Raw genomic sequence first — 21,178 nt, 5'->3', positions numbered from 1 at the left:
AAAGTATGTTTCCAAAGAAAAGTTTGCTTCTTTTTCTTTATTTCTAAAATGCACTCAGCATCAACAAAAGGAGAAAACAGTATCTAGTCCTTACCTGGAACCCACTTAATTTCCATTTCCATATCATTTTCTTTGCCTTTCTTTTCTTTTTCTTGAATAACCTGCAAAAGCTGCCTGTATTTAGCAATTTGTTCTTCATCGTCCTTTTGACTTTTCTTCATTTTCCCGTCTTCTAAATTGATCTCATCATCACCTACCAACAATAAAACATCAGTATCATTCTTAAAAAAATTATTTATTTGAAGGCAGAGTTACAGAAAGAAAGAGAGAAAGAGAGAGAAAGACATCTTCCATCCATCTGTTCACTCTCTCCAGATAGCTGCAACAGCCAGTGCTGTGCCGGTTGAAAGCCAGGAGCCAAGAGCTTCTTCTAGGTCTCCCACGCTGGTGCAGGGGCCCAAGCACTTGGGTCATCCTCCACTGCTTTCCCAGGCCATTAGCAGCAAGCTGGATCGGAAGCGGAGCAGCCGGGACTTGAACCAATGTCAAAATGCTGGCCTCCCAGGCAGCAGCTTTACCCACTGTGCTACAACCCGGCCCCAAAAATCAGAGTTGCTAAATACAAAGAAATAATTCACTTCTAACTTCATTGTTTAGATTTCATGGTCACTCCATGAAAGATGCTGTCAAATATACTGTAACCACAGAATATCAAAATCAGACAAGCTTTTGAATATTAAGTGAATTAAAGACTTGTCTTGCACATAATAAAAATTGGTTGCAATGTAAGTTAGCACTGTTACAGAAGTATAGTTGTGATTTTCCCTTTTTATGAAACTTCAAGTTTCAAAATAATTCTGCAGTCACAATCATCCTTGGAGTTCTTTTCCCTACAAGCTGCAAGAGAGTATAGATGGCATTTTATCTTCTCATTATGTTCTTCACTATCCAGTAAAGTGACGTTAGGATGTCCTGTCAATAAAAGGACATTGAATATTGTTGGGATAAATTTGATACAAGGATTCAACTGTTCAGGCTGGGCTGAAGAGAGGAGATAAGGAAGTTGTTTATAATCTAATACTAAGAACTTTGAGTCCTTCTCATTTTGACTGTGAATACATTTGCTTAATTTCTTTAATGTGTTAAGGATAAAAATGAATTAACTATGAGATTATTCAATTACATTTCACTGTGTGAAAACGCACATTTCCCAGCTTGATAAAAATAATTAGAATAGAGGGGCCGGTGCTGTGGCGTAGCAGGTAAAGCCACCGCCTATGGTGCCGCCATCTCATATGGGCGCCAGTTTGAATTCTGGCTACTCCACTTCCCATCCAGCTCTCTGCTACAGCCTGAGAAGGCAATAGAAGATGGCCCAAGTCCTTGGGTCCTTGCATCTGTGTGGAGACCCAGAAGATCCTGGTTCCTGGCTTCAGATTGGCACAGCTCCAGCCGTTACAGCCAACTGGGGAGTGAATCAGCAGATGGAAGACCTCTTTCTGCCTCTCCTTCTCTCTCTCTGTAACTCTTTCAAATAAATAAGTCTTTAAAAGTAAAAATAATAATAATAATAATAATTAGAATACAAAGGCAAAGTGTAAGATTTGTGGGTAGCAAATACCAAAGAAAGCTCATACATGAAAAGTTTATTTTTTTTTAAATAGTTCCACTGTAATTCTCTAAGTCAAACATACAAATTACAAACCTGGATTTTAATTCAAAACATACAAACTTTTTGAATTGACTAAATGTCCTCAGTAAGGGAATATGTAGAAGCAGCATAATGAAGCCCTTCTTTTCAATGACTATGGTTAACTGATCACCAACAATGTTTAACATTACTGAACACTGAGTTGTGAAATACCAATACCAACAGATTGTCCTTACAGCTTATAAAAGATGATATGGAAAAAAAATTGGTTAAGTAAATATTTTCTTTTCTTAAAATGAATAAAAAATGGTTTAAGACATTTTTTCCATCCGATCACACTTTTACATTTTCACTCAAACAGCTGAAATTCATTTTTTTCCTGTTTGTGCTTTGTGCCACAATAATAATGTTGGATGGAATTCTGTCATGTATCCCGTAATTCATGGATAAAACATCAGGAACACATTAACAAAATGGCAATGTATTTCTTTCTATTAAAAGCTTACTTCTGAAAACATAATTAGAAGCAAGCTCCTTCCAGGTTGAAATTTTAGTGGTAAGTCTCTGATGGCTTACTTTAAATTGATTTTTTCCAGTACTAAAATTTTACTTTCTAAAGCTTTAAAATGTGGGATAGCTCATGTAGGTCTGTTTTTCCCCAATTCAAAGACAATACTTTTTGAAAGCCTTAATACTATTTAAGGGAAAAAATAATTCTAACAATAAGCCACCCTCTTATGCTCTCCTATATAACAATAACTAGGAACACTTCATAACTCCAAGATATTCAAATATACTTATGTATTCAACAGAGGCACTAAATTACAAAGTGAGTTTGCAGTCAGTTTAAATATTGAATAAAAACATATACTTTTAAAAACCTGAGTAGTGTAATTCAAATAAAAAGCCATTATCCTTAAAATTTTAAGAAGTAAAAACATATGCTACAACATAGTATGCTAAGCATCTTATGGATAGTATGTTAATCTTTCCAATCATGAGCCAGGTACTAATAAGATCCTCATCTCACAGCTATGGAAAGAAAGGCACTGGGAGCTTAGGAAGCATGACCTATGTAACTTCACCATGTTGTGAAGTCAGGATTTGAAATCAGAAGAGCCCAATAGCCCAAGATCTTAGCAATGTATTGATAAATTCATGCAGATTACTTTCCAATATCTGGTTTCCTAATGTCCATAATGTGATTTTAAAATCTGGTTCAGTTTTCCCAAACTGAAAAGTGTACTTGAAAAACTCTGACTCAATAATCAGAAGTATACATGGAATATTTTCCTTTATTTTAGAGCTCATAATGAAGAGAAACTATCCAGAATTTCAATTTAAAAAGTATAGATAAGTAAATACAACTTTTTGCACATGTTTAGGTGAAAAGAATATAAAAGATATCTGAAGAAGGATTCTGTTCTGTGAACAATAAAAAACAAAATGTTCCCTCAATTCTTTAGAATGCCAAAAAAATTAATAAGCAACAGCCACCAAAGCCGTAAAAAATGTGAAGGCTTTTGTGCCCAACATAACTACCACTGCAAATCATACATTTTCAAAGACTATTAAATACTTAAGCAATTATGTGGTTTTATTAATATGAGATGTCTGAACAAAGAAACTGGAATGATTAAACATGATTTTCCATTCCATGTATGGAATACTGTTCAAAAGTATTTTATGAAAAACAGAGAAATGAAGCACTGTCTACAGTAGTCTAAAAGAAACAATGATAGACCAATCATAGGATCTAAAAAAGTCAAGGTTTAATAGCCCCATGATAACACTGTAGATGCATTTTAGGATTTATTAAATATGCCAGTTAGGCTATAAAAACAATACATATGTAAAAGGAAAATCAAGAAGACAGCTATGAAAAATGTTAAGCTATAAATTAAAGAATATTCATTCTAGCTAAAATACATATTTAAATATTTAACATTTATAGTTCTTCACTTTCTTCAGTACTAAACCTCTAACTCATGATTGAGAATTCTTCTGTTAGATAAGAATGAAAATAGTGAAGGTAAAGGGAGATTTATCAACCAAGCAACCCAATTTCCAAATGCAGACATTATCTAATATAGAGAAAAATGATATAATGATCTTTTTGTTTGTTTTAACTTCACAAAAGTTATTTTTAAACAAACAGCATATATATTTTAAAGGCACACTACCAATCATTTCAATCTGCAAAAACAAACAAAAAAAAAAACCTAAGTAAAAATAATCTGAGAATTGCTACCACTAATAGCAATCCAACTACTGCAGATCAATCTTTTCACTGAGGACATCAAGTTGGATGAAATATTTTAAAAATCTTTTTACAAACTTCTAAGAAGTTAAAAAAAGGAGAGAAGCATTTCACAAAACTAATATTAGTGAAGAATTACCATGACAAAAATCAAGAAAGAAATATAAAACAGGATAACCTCAGTGTTAAGGACCTATTTTGCTCTGAGAGCATTTCCTACTTCCTGATTCTCATAAAAATCAGCTGTGAAATTCAAAAGCTGTTTTGGCAGCCATTCAGGGCCAAAAGGACAAAAGTTAAAGGCTAAGAAGACAGAATTTCAAGTAGTACTTAACATTAAGCAGGAACCCAAAAGGATTCACTCTTCAGGGAAAGGGTCATTATGAACCAGAACAGTCCTGTTGCTGACTTTCATCACCTGCAGAAGCTTGGAAACCACAAGCCATGAAATGTGGGAGTAATGTAGTCCTAAACTAACTACAGTAAATGAAAGATCTCTATTAAAACACTCTCAGGGCCGGCACTGTGGCATAGCGGGTAAAGCTGCTGCCTGCAGTGCTGGCATCTCATACAGACACCAGTTCCAGTCCTGGATGCTCCACTTCTGATCCAGCCTCCTGCTAATGTGCCTGGAAAACAGTGGAAGATGGCCCAAGTCCTTGGGTACCTGCACCCACGTGGGAGACTTGGAAGAAGATCCAGGCTCCTGGCTTTGGATTGGCCCAGCTTTGGCCATTGTGTTCATTTGGTGAGTGAACCAGTGGATGAAAGACCTTTCTTTCTCTGCCTCTGCTTCTCTGTAACTCTGCCTTTCAAAAAATAAATAAATCTTAAAAAAAAAAAAAAAAAAAAAAAAAAAAACCTCTCTTCTTAAACATCAAGCCAGCTTTCAAAGTAGACACATAAGTAAATGAAAGAGAAATATCTTGTAAAATAATAGAAACTAAAAAATATACGAAATATTGAAACTATCAGATAGTGACTACAAAAACATGCTCATTCCATTTATAGAAATAAACTGAATGGATAGATTCACAGATTCAACACTAGTGAGAAAAAAATTAGTGAACTGGAGGATTGGTTAGAAGAAAATATCCAGAATGCAATAATAAAAATATAGATAAAAAATATAAGACAGCAGAGATCAGGAAGATACAGTAAAGAGTTCTAACATATATTTAAATGGAATCCAAAATGACAGGAGAAAAACAATACACAAAAATACAATTTCCCAAAATGATTAAAGATACTATTCCACAAATTCAAGAAATTCAATAGACACCCAAGCTCAAAAAATAAAATCCACTCTTAGGCACATCATACTAAGATTGCAGGAAGGACAAAAAGAGAAAACTTTAAAAGAAGCAGGCATTTGTTCTAGTAGTTAAGATATACACATCCCATAGAGGAGAACTCTGCTTTGATCCTGACTTGTGACTTCCGTTTCTTGCCAGTGGAGATACCGGGAGACAGGAGTGATGGCTCAAGTAATTAGGTTCCTGCCACCCACATAGGAAACCTGGATTGCTATCCTGGGTCAGGCTTGGGCTGTTGCAGGCATTTTCAGAATGAACTAGTGAACAAGAGTTCTGTGTTTGTCTCTCTCATATAAAAAAAAATTTTTTTTGAAAAAAAATAACGAAAGCAGTCAAAGGAAAAATCCAGACAGTCTTCAAAAAACTAAAAAAAGTTAGACAGCTGAGTTCTCAAAAACAACAATGATTCCAGAAGCCAATAGAATGTTATTATCAATGTGGGGGTTAGGGAGCTGCCAAGCTAGAATTCTTCACAAGTGAAGGCATAGTAAGGATATTTTTAGACAAACTAAATCTCAAGAGAGTTGATACAGCAAACACTTACAAAGGAAACTCTCAAGGATGTGCTTAAAGAAGGAAAATGATCCCAGGCTGAGGTTTAAGATAGAGAAAGAAAGAAAGAAAGAAAGGATGTGGGTAAAATGGGGGCCAATTTAAACAATGACAGTATAAAAACAGCAATAAAAAGTCCTGTGGGGCTTTAATCAATCTAAATGAAGCTCTGTTTAAAAAACAAAGGATAAGGGCACATTTTACAAATTTATTGAGAGATTATATAACAGTATCAATCAAGAAGTCTAAAAGGTCAGGCTTCTTTTGTCAGGTCAGGTCTTAAAACGTTTATGGTTAAAGAAACTCAGGTTAAGAAAATAGTTAAAAATATTTCAGTCACCATCTATAGGTGTAAATAGTACTATGTATTTGGGTATGTTTTACCTATAGTGTATTATTTAGTTAGGGTCTTGTCTTTAAGCTACTGCCAAAAGACATTCCTATTAACAAGTCACTAAAAGACTAACAAGTACCTTGTAGTTCCTCTTCTATCTCCTCTTCATCTTCACTTGAAGAAGCTAAGTAGGCTTGAAAGTCCATGTCCAAAAGCTCTTCCTTTTTAAATTTCCTGTTGAGTGTTGTGATTCTTTCATGATCAGTCTCATCCCAAGTGATCTCCACCTTTCATGGATTAAAAAAAAAAAAAAAAAAAAAAAATCCACAAAAATGGAAATGTCAACAGCCTAAACTTAAAATACATTAACTTGAATGTTTAACAGTAAGTTAATAAAGTTAAGACATGCTAGGGCAAATACATGAATAATATGATTAATAAATTCTCCTTGTGGAAAGGGAGTCATTACCTTTCCCCTCCCAATTCTCTGCTCTATGTACAGGACCCCACTATTGTGAAGAAAACTTAATCAGCATATGAATTACTTATGCTGAAAAAATTAAGAAAATGTACTGGTGAAAAAGTTAACGTTATTATAAACTGGTGAAAACAAATTTCTTACCCAAAGTTTTAAGATACTGGGAGATCTATAAACTATGTGTTGGTAAAGCAACACAATTTCAGTGGAGTCTATTTTCCACAACAAATTAAACCACTAATGAGAAAGGTATCTATTAGTTAGAAATACCGTAAACCTTCATGACACAAGAATTCATGTACAATATGGTTAGTCTAGTGACTGGCTCCAGTCCTCTACTTAACCGCTATTCTCCTACAGGATCCTGATAAAGGTTGTATCTGTATCAGAAAGTAGATCCCATGTCCCAGGTTTTTTTTTTTCCCCCTTCTCCCCAGATAAAGAAAACAAAAAAGGCACCAATTAACCAAAAGAGCCTTAAAAGTATTGCCACTGGGTTAGAAATACCAGCTAGTCCCAGGATTCAGAATTATCCCTGTTCTGCCCATTAAGTCTGATCTGATTACCACCAAACTGCTGTTGCAAATGGGACAGACATTAATATAGTCAGGTTGCAGGAATAGAAGAATGACTGGCTAGCTGGACAGGCTGGCTCTGGTCATTATTTTAGTCCTGAAAAGAACATGACCATACATTTTATGTGACTGTTTTTTTTTTTTTAAGATTTATTTATTATTTATTCAAAAGACAGTTACAGAGACAGAGGCAAAAAGAGAGAGGGAGAAGTACTCCTCCGCTGGTTCTCTCCTCAAATGGTCTCAATGGCTGGAGCCAGGCCAATCTGAAGCCAGAAGCTGAAGCTACCATGCAGGTATAGGGCCCAAGGACTTGGACCATCTTCTACTGCTTTCCCAGGCCACAGTAAAGAGCTGGATCGGAAGTGGAGCCGCTAGGATTTGAACCTGTGCCCATATGGGATGCCAGTGCCACAGGCAGCAGTTTTATCTGCTATGCCACTGCACCAGCTCCCTATGACCAAGTCTTTTAGACTTCACATATTGCACAACAGTGGCATTCTATCATATTCAATAATTAATCAATGCCAGCACAGAAGGTGGCAGATACAGTAGCTCTTTCCCTGCCATGAGCCCCTTCTCAGAAAAACACAGTGGAGATCAGTGTTGTGGTGTAGCAGGTTAAGCCTAGGCCTGTAATGTTGTCACCCCATTTGGGTACCATCTGGAGATCCAGCTGCTCCACTTCCCATCCAGATCCCTGCTAATGCACATGGGAAAGCAGCAGAAGATGGCCCAAGTACTTCAGCCCCTGCACCCAAAGGGAGACCCAGAGGAAGATCCTGGCTCCTGGCTTCAGACTGGCCCACCTCTAGCTGTTGCAGCCATTTTGGGAGTGAACCAGCAGATGGAAGACCTGTCTCTCCCTCTCTGAACTCTGTCTTTTAAAAAAAAAAGTATGCATGCTACAAAAAAAGAAAAAAAAATTAGTTGAAGAGTATATGAGAAGACAGAAAAGAGAAATATACTATAGTGAGCATCTGACTAAGCCTTAAAGACATAAGAATCTGAAAATATGTTTAAACAGATGTCATAAACAATGCAAACACACTTGTGTTTCATTTCCATTTCTATTTGCACCTTTAAATATAAAGATGCTTCTTCTCAAGGCAACAGAAACCAGCAACATATTTTTAAAAGTTAAGAAATACCGTTGATGTTCCCATTGCAGCAGACGTGAAATATTTTGGTTTATATGCTGTTAAATCCACTTCTGAGGCTACGTCCTTGGGCTCATCATCAAAAGTAATATCATCTGGTATAAACCTAAGAAGCAAAGAAAATATAAATTTATTTAAACATACACTGCAGTGATAAACAACCAGATTTTAGATTGCTAACTAATTAGTTGTAGTTTATATATACATACCATATAAGTCACTAGAGAACACACATGTAGAAGAAGCAAACAATGTTTGAAATAACCTTGGCACAAAATCTCTGAAATTCATAAGCTATAATTCTGTACATCTGAAAGAACGCCATGCAGCTAGAAATACTGCATTAGAAGTTAAAGAGGAGTGAGCACACGTGGGGTCCCTCAAGTTTTAAGAAGACTGACTCCTGACAGCAGTCACTTGCTTGCTTTATGATATTTTGAAGGTCAAACAGAATTATTAGTATATAAGTACTGTTAATATAAAGTATCATAAACAAGAAATGTCACTGAAAATAAGGAAAACTTAAGGAAAATCTTCAAGACTAAAAGATCTTAACAATATTATCTTGGAATTTTCATCTCACAACTAGCTTTTAAATGTGTATCTGCCACTATTATTGATAATTTTTAGGCATCAGGCTAGGGAAAAAAGTCAAATGGTAAATAATCTATGGTTATAGTCAGGTTCTGTAATTTATTTTTTTTAAAAGATTTATTTTATTTATTTGAAAGAGTAACAGAGAGAGGCAGAGACAGAGAGAGTCTTCCATCCACTGGTTTACTCCCCAGATGGCTGCAATGGTCGGAGCTGCGCTGGTCCGAAGCCAGGAGCTTCTGGGTCTCCCACACGGGTGCAGGGGCCCAAGGACTTAGGCCATCTTCTACTGCTTTCCCAGGCCATAGCAGAGAGTTGGATCGGAAGAACAGCAGCCAAGACTAGAACTGATGCCTATATGGGATGCTGGCGCTTCAGGCCAGGGCTTTAACCTGCTGTGCCACAGCGCCAGCACCCAGGTTCTGTAATTTATATAGCTCTTATTTCCACAGAGCAAATGCTGTATATTTTATCAAAAATGAGTTTAGGATAAAGGAATAATTAAGATTCAGTAGTTTTATATAATAGTCTTCTCCAGCTACACTTTTACACTTAGTGTAAAGAAAAAACTGATATAATATATGACATAATAAAGGAAGAAATGTACATTATTCCCCCATGGTCAATGACCTTATTTTCCAGGTACCAGCAGAGATTATTCTAAAACTACATGGAAATAACCATAAAGGAAACAAAGAACCAAAAAATCCTGAAAACATATTAACATGAATTGCTGATACCCAAAATGTTCAGTAATTAATATTTAGACATTCAAAACCAGAATTTACTATTGAAAAGTACTAACAGAAAATTAAATGAAATATCTTGCCTGATGAGATCATGCCATTCTTGATATATACTGTTTTTATAGCAAATTATCAAGTCAAAATTTCTTTTTTGTATTTTTCTACCAGACTAGGTATCTTTGAAGCAAGAAAGCCTCAGTGACAATGAAATGATGGATCTTTTTCTGACATACCTCATTTTGAGAATAAAGCCTCTAACAAACTAGAATCAAAGAGATTTCTACTCAAAATGTCATAGTAGAATGGTTTACTGGGCTCTAAAGGACTAGGTTAATGATAAAATACTATAGTGGGTCTGCTTCCTGTTTTCTTAGAGCTGACATTCACAACCATCTAAAGATTTTAGTGCAGGGTCAGTGAAGCCTGAGCATGTGGTAAAATAATGCCCAAATCTGAAAACAATGCCAGCATCACAACTGACTAAAATAGCACTTACAGCAGTGCTATTCAACTTTCTGTGATGATGGCAACTATTCTGTATCTGGTCCATCGAAAATGTGACCATTAATTACTTGAAATATATCCAATGTGGCTAAGCAATTGAATTTAAATTTTATTTAATTTCAATTGAATAAATGAACTAGAAATTATTAGTGACTACTGTATTGGGCAGCATAGATCTACAGATGAATCTCAAGTTGAACAATAAATTCCTCTGCACCTACATCAATGCTTTTATATTTTTAAACATTACTTCACCTGGTTGCTAGCTCTAAAACAGAGCTGCAAAGAAATATCACAGCACATAGTGCATCACCTTAAGCACACACTGACAAGTTCAAAAGAACAAAAGTAAAAAACAAAAAATAAAAGGACACAGGTGTAGGAACAATTCATACATACTTTAGCATTTTCTTGTTCATTTTCTTTCTTAGGACTAATGTTCTATAAAATGCAGGGTTCATTCAAAAGCAAAAACCAAAATGAAAACCAAACACAGAACAGCAGAAGGTAATACCAGTTCAAATATCTTACTTGATAAAAATCATCTATTTTTTTTATTTTGAGAGGCAATGAAAGACAAACAGAGGGAAAGGGAAAGAGGGAGAAAGTGAGAGTGAGAGAAAGAGAGAAACAGAGATAGAAACAAAGCATTCTCCCATCTGCCGGTTCACCAACCAAATACTTGCGATTACCAGGGGTGGGCTAGCACCAAAGCTAGGAGCTGAAAAACTCAATCCAAGTCTCCCACATGAGTGACAGGAACCCGACTGCATAACCCTCACCAATGCCTTCATATGTCTGTATTATCAGGAAGCTAGAGTTAGGAACTGGAGCTAAGCATCAAACCCAGGTACTCCAACATGGGACACAGGTATCTTTTCTCTTTTTTAAAAATTTATTTGAAAGATATATTTACAGAGAGAGGGGGAAAGACACAGGGAGAGACAGAGAAAGAGGTATCTTCCATCTGCTAGTTCACTCCTCAAATGGCCACAGCGGCCAGTGTTTTGTCAGGCCAAACCCAGGAGCCTGAAGCTTCTTCTGGGTCTCCCACATGGGAGAAGGGGCCCAAAGACTTGAGCCATCTTTCCTTGATTTCCCAGGTACATTAGAAGAGATCTGGATAGGAAGTAGAGTAGCCGAGTCTTGAACCAAAACCCACGTGGGATGCCAGCATCACAAGAGGTGGCTTAGCCCACATGACTATAAGCAAAACAGGGGCAGGCATTATACCTAATGATTAAAAATGCTGGGACACAGATATTTTAACCAGTGTCATTAATCATTAGGCTAAATGCCTGCCCCTGTTTTACTTCTTACAATCATGCTGCACTATAAAATTAAATGGGTAAGACACACATTATATTACCTTAGATCTATAAATGAACAACTGCTTTCAAATTCCAGGCCATCACAATCCTCATAAATTTTACTCGCTGTTTCAGGAGAATCACAGTCTACTACAGCATAATAGTACTTCAGTCGTTTGAACTGATAATCTCTCAATTTTTCTCTAGAGGTCCTAAAGGGGGAAAAACTCATTGAACTTACATAAAGAAACACAAAAACCTATCTCTTTAAAAAAATAAATGCAACTGTCACAAGAAAACTATATTACAAGCTGGCCTTCATTCCAAGACATTTTTCCTTCATGACTATGCCTCCACAAACATTAAATACTCAAGCTCAATTTATTATTTACTATTCTTTCAAGGTACAGATTTTGGATTAGAATCTGATACTCAGAAAAGCAGAGTGTGAGAATTATGTGCTTACTGATAACTTTAGCTTCATTTCTTAGGACAATCATTGTATTTGTTTTGCTACCACATACTGCCTTCTCAAGTAAAACCACTGGGCAGGATCAGTATGTTGTAAAATATGCTTAGCAAGCATTAGTGCTAAATACAAGGAAACTCGTGATTTTGCAAAATGTTTGTTCTAGATTCATGTATCATCAAGTCTAAAGAGTTACAACTCTAATTTCAATTAACTACAACTTATTGTTTCAATGTCTTCATCTACCAACTCCTGCCACCAATTTATTAAACTACTTTATTCATTAAATGTACATACAGCTCCACCTAGTGGCTTTAAAACTTTTTTTCCCCTATACTGCACTATAACAAGGTTTATTTAAGAAAAAATATGTAATGTGAAAATGAATAGAACTTCAATTCCATCTGTATGGAAAGTAATATCTTATAAAAAAGCAAAAACTGATGCAGAACAAGGCTGAGCCAACTGAATCAATTCAATTATGAAATGTTTTTCAAAAACCTCAATAATTAATTTCATTAATATACACATGACATGTTGGAATAGTGTGTCACTTCTGACAGACTTTAATTTAGTATGCAAGCTATTTTAACCATGAATGGCACAAAAGTAAAATTTAGTCCAATTAAGGTCCTAAATTAGTGACATGATTTTATGAAGCTCAGTTTTACATTTTACAGTGATACAATACCAATCCTTTTCAGGGGCATCTTCGGGAATACTTAGTAACTCCACTGGTCCTTGAACTTGCTCTTCCTTCATCCTCTCCTTCCCAAACTCTGAAGGATATATCTGAACACAATAAATAAGATCAATGTAATTTATACATTCTTTTTTTAAGATTTATTTTCATTTCTTTGAAAGGCAGAGTTACACAGAGAGTGAAGGAGAAGCAGAAAGAGAGAGGTCTTCCATCTGCTGGTTCACTCCCCAGATGGCCGCAATGGCCGGAGCTGCGCTGATCCAAAGCCACAAGCCAGGAGCTTCTTCCAGGTCTCCCACACGGGTGCAGGGGTTCAAGGACTTGGGCCATCTTCCACTGCTTTCCCAGGCCATAGCAGAGAGCTGGATCAGAAGAGGAGTAGCCAGGACTAGAACCGGTGCCCATATGGGATGCCAGCGCCTCAGGCCAGGCCCCTATACATTCCTTTCTATACAATATCCAGAACAGTCAAGGTTAGGAGCGCTTAAGAGTCACAACTGACTTAAAGTGCAAGGATGACTCACTTCCAAAACTACTACAGGAAGGTAAAAGAATCATGAAGCATTTCCTTTAAAGTAAGTCATTCTGGCCAGAGAGTCACAGATGTGCAGCTTGGGAACAAAAGTAGATTTAGCTCCTCCACACACAAAATAGGGCAAGATAGTTTTGGGAAAGAAGGAAAAACAAAGAAGCAAAACAGGATTCTAAGCTCAAGGAACTCTTAATGTAAATATATACTTGAAAAATGACTGACTTAAAGTTTATATGAAATACACAAGAAACAAAGTAATACATAAAATAAACTGATTTTGTAATACTCTGCTTTCCTCTAAGTTGTATCATTTAAGCAACACTTTTACTTATTTTTAACTTTTGTTTTTTTTTGACAGGCAGACTTAGACAGAGAGAGAGAGAGAGAGAGAGAGAGAGAGAGAGAGAGAAAGGTCTTCCTTTTCCGTTGGTTCACCCCTCCCCAAATAGCCGCTATAGCCGGCTTGCTGCACCGATCCGAAGCCAGGAGCCAGGTGCTTCTTCCTGGTCTCCCATGCGGTTGCAGGGCCCAAGCACTTGGGCCACCCTCCACTGCCTTCCAGGGCCACAGCAGTAAGCTGGACTGGAAGAGGACAGAATCCGGCGTCCCAACCAGGACTAGAACTGGGGTGCCGGTGCCACAGGCAGAGGATTAGCCAAGTGAGCTGCGGCACCAGCCGATAATTTTCTTTTAAAAGTTCAAATCTGCTTTCCCAGAATGAAAGATCAGAAGTGGAGGCAAGACTTGACCCGAGGCACTCCAAAGGGGATACACCAAAACACACAGCACCAAAACTTTCTTTTAAATAAATTCTTCAAACAGAAAAGAGCAGAGTTCATGGCATATTATCATACAGACTAGATAAGGTCTTAGTATAAGAAAAATATTCACTTTCACTGGAATTTATTTTTGTCTCAACTGCTTTCAGTCAAGAAATAAAATTTTATTAAATTTCTAATGTTTTGATACTACTGGGCTTTATACACATTTGCTTTTTTGAACTGTCTGAAATTTGCTACTGATAAGTGTGTGGGTCAGTCTTTATTATTAATGTGAGTTGTACACAATAGGTTTGATACAGAAACTTTACATATTTTATGTAGTAGCATTTTGGGACATAATGAGGTGAGATGATGGAACTGAACTATGTTCTCCATTCAATGACATGTCCATTTGTCTCAACAAAATGTACAAGAAGTCTATTTTAACCTAAATCATGTAATGAATTCTACTACCTGTTTATTCAGATTCATAGATTTGTTCCTTTCACCCAAACCTATTAACCTTCAAAGCATCATAAAATGTTTAGATACTATAACCAGTAGGGTTAATCCTTTCTTATCATTTGAGAGACTAAGACAGCAACAGAGAGAGAGAGAGAGAGAGAGAGAGAAACACTGCTATCCACTATCCCATTTCTTAAAATGCCAGCAAAGGGCCAGCGCCGCGGCTCACTTGGCTAATCCTCTGCCTGTGGCGCCGGCACCCTAAGTTCTAGTCCCGGTTGGGGTGCCGGATTCTATCCCAGTTGCTCCTCTTCCAGTCCAGCTTTCTGCTGTGGCCTGGGAAGGCAGTGGAGGATGGCCGAAGTGCTTGGGCCCTGCACCCTCATGGGAGGCCAGGAGGAGGCACCTGGCTCCTGGCTTCAGATTGGTGCAGCACGCCAGCCGTAGCAGCCATTTGGGGGTGAACCAATGGAAGGAAAACCTTTTTCTCTTTTTCTCTCTAACTCTGCCTGTCAAAAAAAAAAAAAAAAAAAAGCAAGCAACTGAGCCATCACTTCTGCCTTGTAGGGTCTGCATTAGCCGGAAACTGGAACCAGGAGTTAAAGGTGGGCACTGAGACCAGAGAGTCCTACAGGGAATGCTGGCATCTCAACTAGCATCTTAACCACTAGGCACAATGCCTGCCCCAAGGACTAGTCCTTTTGCATCAGCTTGATTTCTCAAAAACATATTACTCATTTTTTATTCCTTTGAATGATTATTGTTCTTTCCAGCTTTCATTTGAACTCGGATTTTGATAGAAACTACACAAAAACTGTATAACTGACATCTTTAAATACTGAATCACAGTAATAAATCTTCAGGCACCAGACTAAATCAGAAAGCTCTATGTATCCACCAGTTCCAAGTCTCTGTGTTCAAAAATTAGTGGCTCAAAAATATTTTAAGGAAAAAAAATACTAAAAAGTTCCAAAAAAAAAAAAAATTGGATTTGTTATACCCCAAGCATAACAGTGAATCCATTTAAACAAGCCGACATATTTGCACACATCCCTGTAGCCTCCTGCATTTCACAAGTTATCAGTTTCTCTCTAGCACTCAATGCTGAGTGCTGGGGCCAGCGCTGTGGCACAGCAGGTTAAAGCCCTGGCCTGAAGTGCCAGCATCCCATATGGGCGCCGGTTCTAGTCTCGGCTCTTCCAATCCAGCTCTCTGCTCCTCTTCCGATCCAGTTCTCTGCTATGGCCTGGGAAAGCAGTAGAAGATGGTCCAAGTCTTTGGGCCCCTGTACCCATGTGGGAGACCCAGAAGAGGCTCCTGGATCCTGGCTTCGGATTGGCACAGCTCCGACTGCTGCAGCCATCTGGGGAGTGAACCAGTGGATGGAAGATCTCTCTGTTTCTACTTCTCTCTCTGTAACTCTTTCAGTAAATAAAATAAATCTTAAAAAAAAAAAAAGCTGAGTGCTGTTTACCTTGTGGTTCATGCACATATTATATTAGGCCAACAGTGGTTGCAGGTTGAATCTATACTGACCATATACAGGCTTTTCTCTATTGTTCTGATTCCCCAAAGTGTTTACTTTATACAGTATTTAAATTGTGTTAGTTATTGCAAATAATCTGGAGTTGATTTAAAGTATAGGGAAGGATGTGCAAAGGCTACATACACATACTATACCTTTTTACATAAGGGACTTGATATATGTAAATGTGGGTACCAAGGAGGGTCCTGGAGCCAATAATCTCAGGATAGTGAGGTACTACTGTATTTAGTGTGAACTCCACTGCTACAGAGGGTACTATCATTACACTATCCACTCGTCAAATGAGAAAACACATTTGAGAGATTAATAAAGTGCCCTTGAAGGCCAGGCGCTGTGGTGTAGCGAGTAAAGCTGCTGCCTGAATTGCTGGTTTCCCATATGGGCGCCAGTTCGTGTCCTGGCTGCTCCACTTCTGATCCAGCTCTCTGCTATGGCCTGGGAAAGTAGTGGAAGATGGCCAAAGCCCTCCGGCACCTGCATCTTCAGAACAGCGCAGCTCTGATCATTGCGGCCATCTGGGGAGTGAACCAGCAGATGGAAGACCCCCCTCTCTCTCTCTATAACTCTGCCTGTCAAACAAAATAAATAAATCTTCAGAAATAAAACAAAATAAAGTGCCTAAGATCACACAGTACTTAGAAGAATCAAGATTTGAATTCGGGTCTGTCATAATGCAAAGCCTGAATTCTTGACCATTATGCTGGCTCAAAATATTCTGTCTTGGGGAGAGCGCTGTGGTTGAGCAGGTTAAAGCCACAGTCTGCAGTACCAGAATCCCATATGGGTGCCAATTTGATTCCCAGCTGTTCCACTTCTGATCCACCTCCCTGCTAATTTGCCTGGGGAAGCAGAGGATGGCCCACGTCCTTGGGCCTTTGCATCCATGTGGGTGATCCAGAGGAAGCTCCTGACTCCTGGCTTCGGCTTGGCCCAACCCTGGCTGTTGTGGCCATTTGGGGAGTGAATCATTGGATGGAAGATCTCTCTCTCTCTCTGTGTAACTCTTTCAAATAAATAATTTTTTTTAAAAAAATGGAAACTATGATTTTAAAAAATAAAACCAGAATTAACTTAAAGTATCTAGAAATATTTACTTCAAAATAAAATCAATTCTTACCTTTACAGAAAATACAACACCTCCTTTAGGTTTAAATGAATTAAACAAAGCCAGCAAATCTTTTGCTTTTAATCGATCCCAGTCCATGTTGCAAACTGCTAATCGATGTGTAATCTGAGAAAGAAGAATTAAACATTACATAATTTGTATCATTCTCAATGCTTGAAAAATAAATATTCTAAAAATGTAGTGCTGTCTTTCCTCCAAGTTCAGAAATATTGGTAGTTATCCAAGGGGTTTCAATGTGCAAAAGAGAATCTGAAATGAGTGCAACAATAGTAAAATCATAAGAGGTAAGCGCTTTCTCTTATTTGGTTCTTAGTTATAAATAAGAATATAAGCTTGAGCTGATGTTTTTATCTATTGAATTTAAGCTATTTTGTTATCCTTGCATGGGTGGGGAAGTTGAGTATGTTACCCCATAGCATTCCCAATAGGTATAGTAGAAACAAAAATACACACTGCTAGATAAAGTATTTCCTAAACATTTCATGTTTTTAATTGTTTCTAAAACACTTCTTCCTTATATGCTTAGACATCTTCCAACTTATATAAACGTAAGTATATTTCACATCAAGAAATTTTAGAATCAAGAATATTACCACCAAAGTTCCCCCCCCCACTTAATTTAATGTCATCAATCCTACCACCCATAAGAACTTACATTGCGTTATTCAGAAGGAATCTTATTCAAAAGGTTACCTCATCAGCCCGAGGAGCATCTTTATCTAATTCTCTCCAAGCATGCTCAAATGTAGGTTCTTCTGGAAATAAATCTGGCAAATCATCTTCATCTTCAGAACTAGTTTCTATGTTTCCTTTACCTCGTGCAAGATCAGGGCCACTGTCACTTTCATTATCCTCTTCACTGTCCTCTTCTTCATCTTCCTCATCATCTTCCTCATCATCACTATCATCATAATCATCAGCTAAAGTATCATCATCATCATCGTCATCATCATCATCATCATCATCAGCTGAAGTTCTAACAACACCTGAGAATTCATCTTCAGATTCCTCATCACTTCTCATTTCACTAGCACTTTCTGAATCTTCCTCCAAGTCATCTCCTTCAAACATTTTACCATTTCTTGAGTTTTCAAAACAGTCACTGTCTCTTGCCATTATATGTGGAACCACTGCATAAATATTAAAGGAGCAGAAATTAAGAAAAAAATATATATATGAATTTAAGAGTCCAAATTATTTTGATATCAAATCAGGTAAAGATGTAACTCCTATGAAACAGAGTTAAGGAGAATATAAATTCAGTAGAATTTATGCTTAACCAAGTTATTTAATGTAATTCAACACATATCCAGGTTATACAAGTAGATCCACGTACTCAAAAATTTATGGAGTGCCCGCTATGGGCCACTGCTCAATCACTGGCAAAAGAAAGGTAACCAATTCCCTGACTGAAATTTCCAGTTCTATGAAGGGGACAGATGGGCAAATATCAATAAAATAAAATCAATATACATATATAAAATGAAATTAGAACTAGAATAAATTCTGATAAGAGGTATTATGCTGTCAGCATATTTATAATGGGGTTCTCAGAACTGAGTGATGATTGAGCTGCTATTTAAGGTATGATGAAGAATTAGGAAGTCAAAATTAGACTAAAACATGAAGGAAATTTGTTCCAAACATCAAGGAAAGCATCTATAAAGGTCTATTAACAGAGAAAAGCCCAATACTCATGTTTAAATTGTATATAACAAGGAGACAAGAACACAAATGGAAGTCAACAGTTAGGCAGGAGTCATGCCATCCAAAACCACGGAGAAGTAAAATTTTTCAAGACAAGGACATTAGATTTGCATATTGAGATCACTGTGGCTTCACTGTAGAAAAGTGACTGGAGGGAGTTAAGAGTGTATAAAAATAGAATAACTAGAAGAGCAGTACAGCACTCCAGGCAAGAAATGAAGGTACCACTATGTTGATATATGTGCAGAAGTAGTGACTGAATGGATTTTAGAGCCAGTTAGGAGGTAAAGCCAATAGTACTCAGTAATGGGAGATCTGATATGGAGAATAGGAGACTTGGAATTGCCAAATATGAGTCTTTTATTGACTTGTAGAGCTAAAACAAAAAACTAGTTTGGTGGAGGAAGATTATACATTCTGCTTTGGACATGTTGAATTAAAAGTGCTTTTGTGTCATCCAAGAGAAAATATCAATAATGCCATTTGTGTTAGGAATCTACAGTACAGAGAAGTTTGGGTTGGAGATAACATTTATGACTCATTTATATATAGTTGAAAACAGAAGCTTTGATATGGATGTTGCCAGCTACAAAGAAAGAGAAATAATTATTCTGCTAGATCTTGAACTTTGTAAATGCTATGGTTAGCAACATACCAAGAGTGAAAAACTGTCCTTATTTAAATTGGATTTTCAGCTCTCATAACTCCGAATGGGCTCATGTCCTATTTCTAAAGTAACCATATGCTTCTCTCTATTGTGTGTGTAGATATATCTTATCTCATATATTTTGTTTAAGCTTTAACTTAAATAAATTAGGGGCTGGCACCTGCAGGTAAAGCGGGTAAAGCTGCCATATGCAGCACCGGCATCCCATATGGGTGCCGGTTTGAGTCCTGGCTGCTTCACTTCTGATCCAGCTCTCTGCTATGGCCAGGGAAAGCAGCAGAAAATGGCCCAAATCCTTGGGCCCCTGCACACACCTGGAAAACCCAAAAGAAGCTCCTGGCTCCTGGCTTCAGATAGGTACAGCTCTGGCTGCTGCAGCCAATTGAGGAGTGAACCAGCAGATGGAAGACACCTCTCTCTCTCTTCCTCTCCCTCTCCCTCTCCCTCTCCCTCTCCCTCCCTCCCTCCCTCCCTCCTTCCCTCCTTCTGCCTCTCCTTCTCTCTGTGTGTAACTCTTGAGCTTCAAATAAATAAATAAATATATATATATATTAAAAAAAAAAAAAAAACAGGTTAAGTCTCAGGTTGCAATGCTGGCATCCAATATGGGCATCAGATTGAGTCCTGGCTGCTCCACTTCCAATCCAGCTCCCTGCTAATGAGCCTGGGAAAACAGCAGAGGATGGTCCAAGTCCTCAGGTCCTCGTACCCAAGTGAGAGACCTAGATGAGGTTCTGGGCTCCTGACTTTGGCCTGGCCTGGCCCAGCCCCAGCTATAGTGGACATTTTGGAAGTGAACCAGCAGATCAAAGACCTCTCTACCTCTCTATCTCTGCCTTTCAATAAACAAATAATTTTTTTAAAAAATCATAGTTCACTCACTGAAAACAGATGAGTGAATAATGAACAAAAGACGGTTTTGCAAGATGACTTAATTGCTAACAAAATACAGTGCCTTGGGGTCTGCACTGTGGTGTGGTGGGTAAAGCCACAGTCTGCAGTGCTCACATCCCATATGGGAGTTGGTTCAAGTCCCAGCTGCTCCACTTCCAACGCAGCTCTCTGCTATGGCATGGGAAAGCAGTGGAAGACGGCCCAAGTTCTTGAGCCCCTGCACCCGCAAGGGAGACCCAGAGGAAGCTCCTGGCTTCAGATCGGTGCAGCTCTGACCGTTGCGGCCAGTTGGGGAGTGAACCAACAGAAGGAAGACCCCTCTCTCTCTCTCTCTGCCTCTCCTTCTCTTTCTGTGTAACTCTGACTTTCAAATAAATAAATAAATAAATAAATCTTTACAAAAAAAATAGTGCCTTCTCTAGATTGTGGGACCAACATAAATTACTGCAAGCAACATGGAAGGGTAAAAAGATTCACAAAATTGAGTTACAGGAGGGCCGGTGCTGTGGTGCAGTGGGTTAATGCCCTGGCCTGAAGTGCCGGCATCCCATATGGAAGCCTGTTCGAGATGGCTGTTCCAATTCTGATCCAGCTCTCTGCTGTGGCCTGGGAAAGCAGTGGAAAATGGCCCAAGCCCTTGGGCCCCTGCACCCACGTGGGAGACCTAGAGGAGGCTCCTAACTCTTGGCTTCAGATTTGTGCAGATTCAGACATTGCGGCTATTTGGGGAGTGAACCATCGGATGGAAGACTCCCTCTCTCTCTCTCTGCCTCTCCTCTCTCTGTGTAACTCATTCAAATAAGTAAATAAATCTTTAAAAAAAAATTG

General features: G+C 38.0%; 1 protein-coding gene across 2 annotated transcripts in view; it reads right to left on the bottom strand.

Annotated features, from left to right (window-relative positions):
* ESF1 (ESF1 nucleolar pre-rRNA processing protein homolog) overlaps window positions 1-21,178 on the bottom strand; it is a 70,878-nt gene that overhangs the window by 46,394 nt on the left and 3,306 nt on the right. For both annotated transcript variants that reach the window (XM_062203856.1, XM_062203855.1), the window contains exons 3-9: window positions 17,776-18,212; window positions 17,074-17,187; window positions 12,641-12,741; window positions 11,540-11,692; window positions 8,318-8,432; window positions 6,253-6,400; window positions 95-253 (exon numbers count right to left, since the gene is read on the bottom strand). In XM_062203856.1, coding sequence (XP_062059840.1) covers window positions 95-253; window positions 6,253-6,400; window positions 8,318-8,432; window positions 11,540-11,692; window positions 12,641-12,741; window positions 17,074-17,187; window positions 17,776-18,212 — 1,227 coding nt within the window. The remainder of the gene's footprint in view (window positions 1-94; window positions 254-6,252; window positions 6,401-8,317; window positions 8,433-11,539; window positions 11,693-12,640; window positions 12,742-17,073; window positions 17,188-17,775; window positions 18,213-21,178) is intronic.

Source organism: Lepus europaeus, chromosome 10 (genome assembly GCF_033115175.1).
Source record: "Lepus europaeus isolate LE1 chromosome 10, mLepTim1.pri, whole genome shotgun sequence".
NCBI lineage: Eukaryota > Metazoa > Chordata > Mammalia > Lagomorpha > Leporidae > Lepus > Lepus europaeus.
Note: the sequence above shows the minus strand (reverse complement) of the source record. Positions and strands in the feature narration are given on the sequence as shown.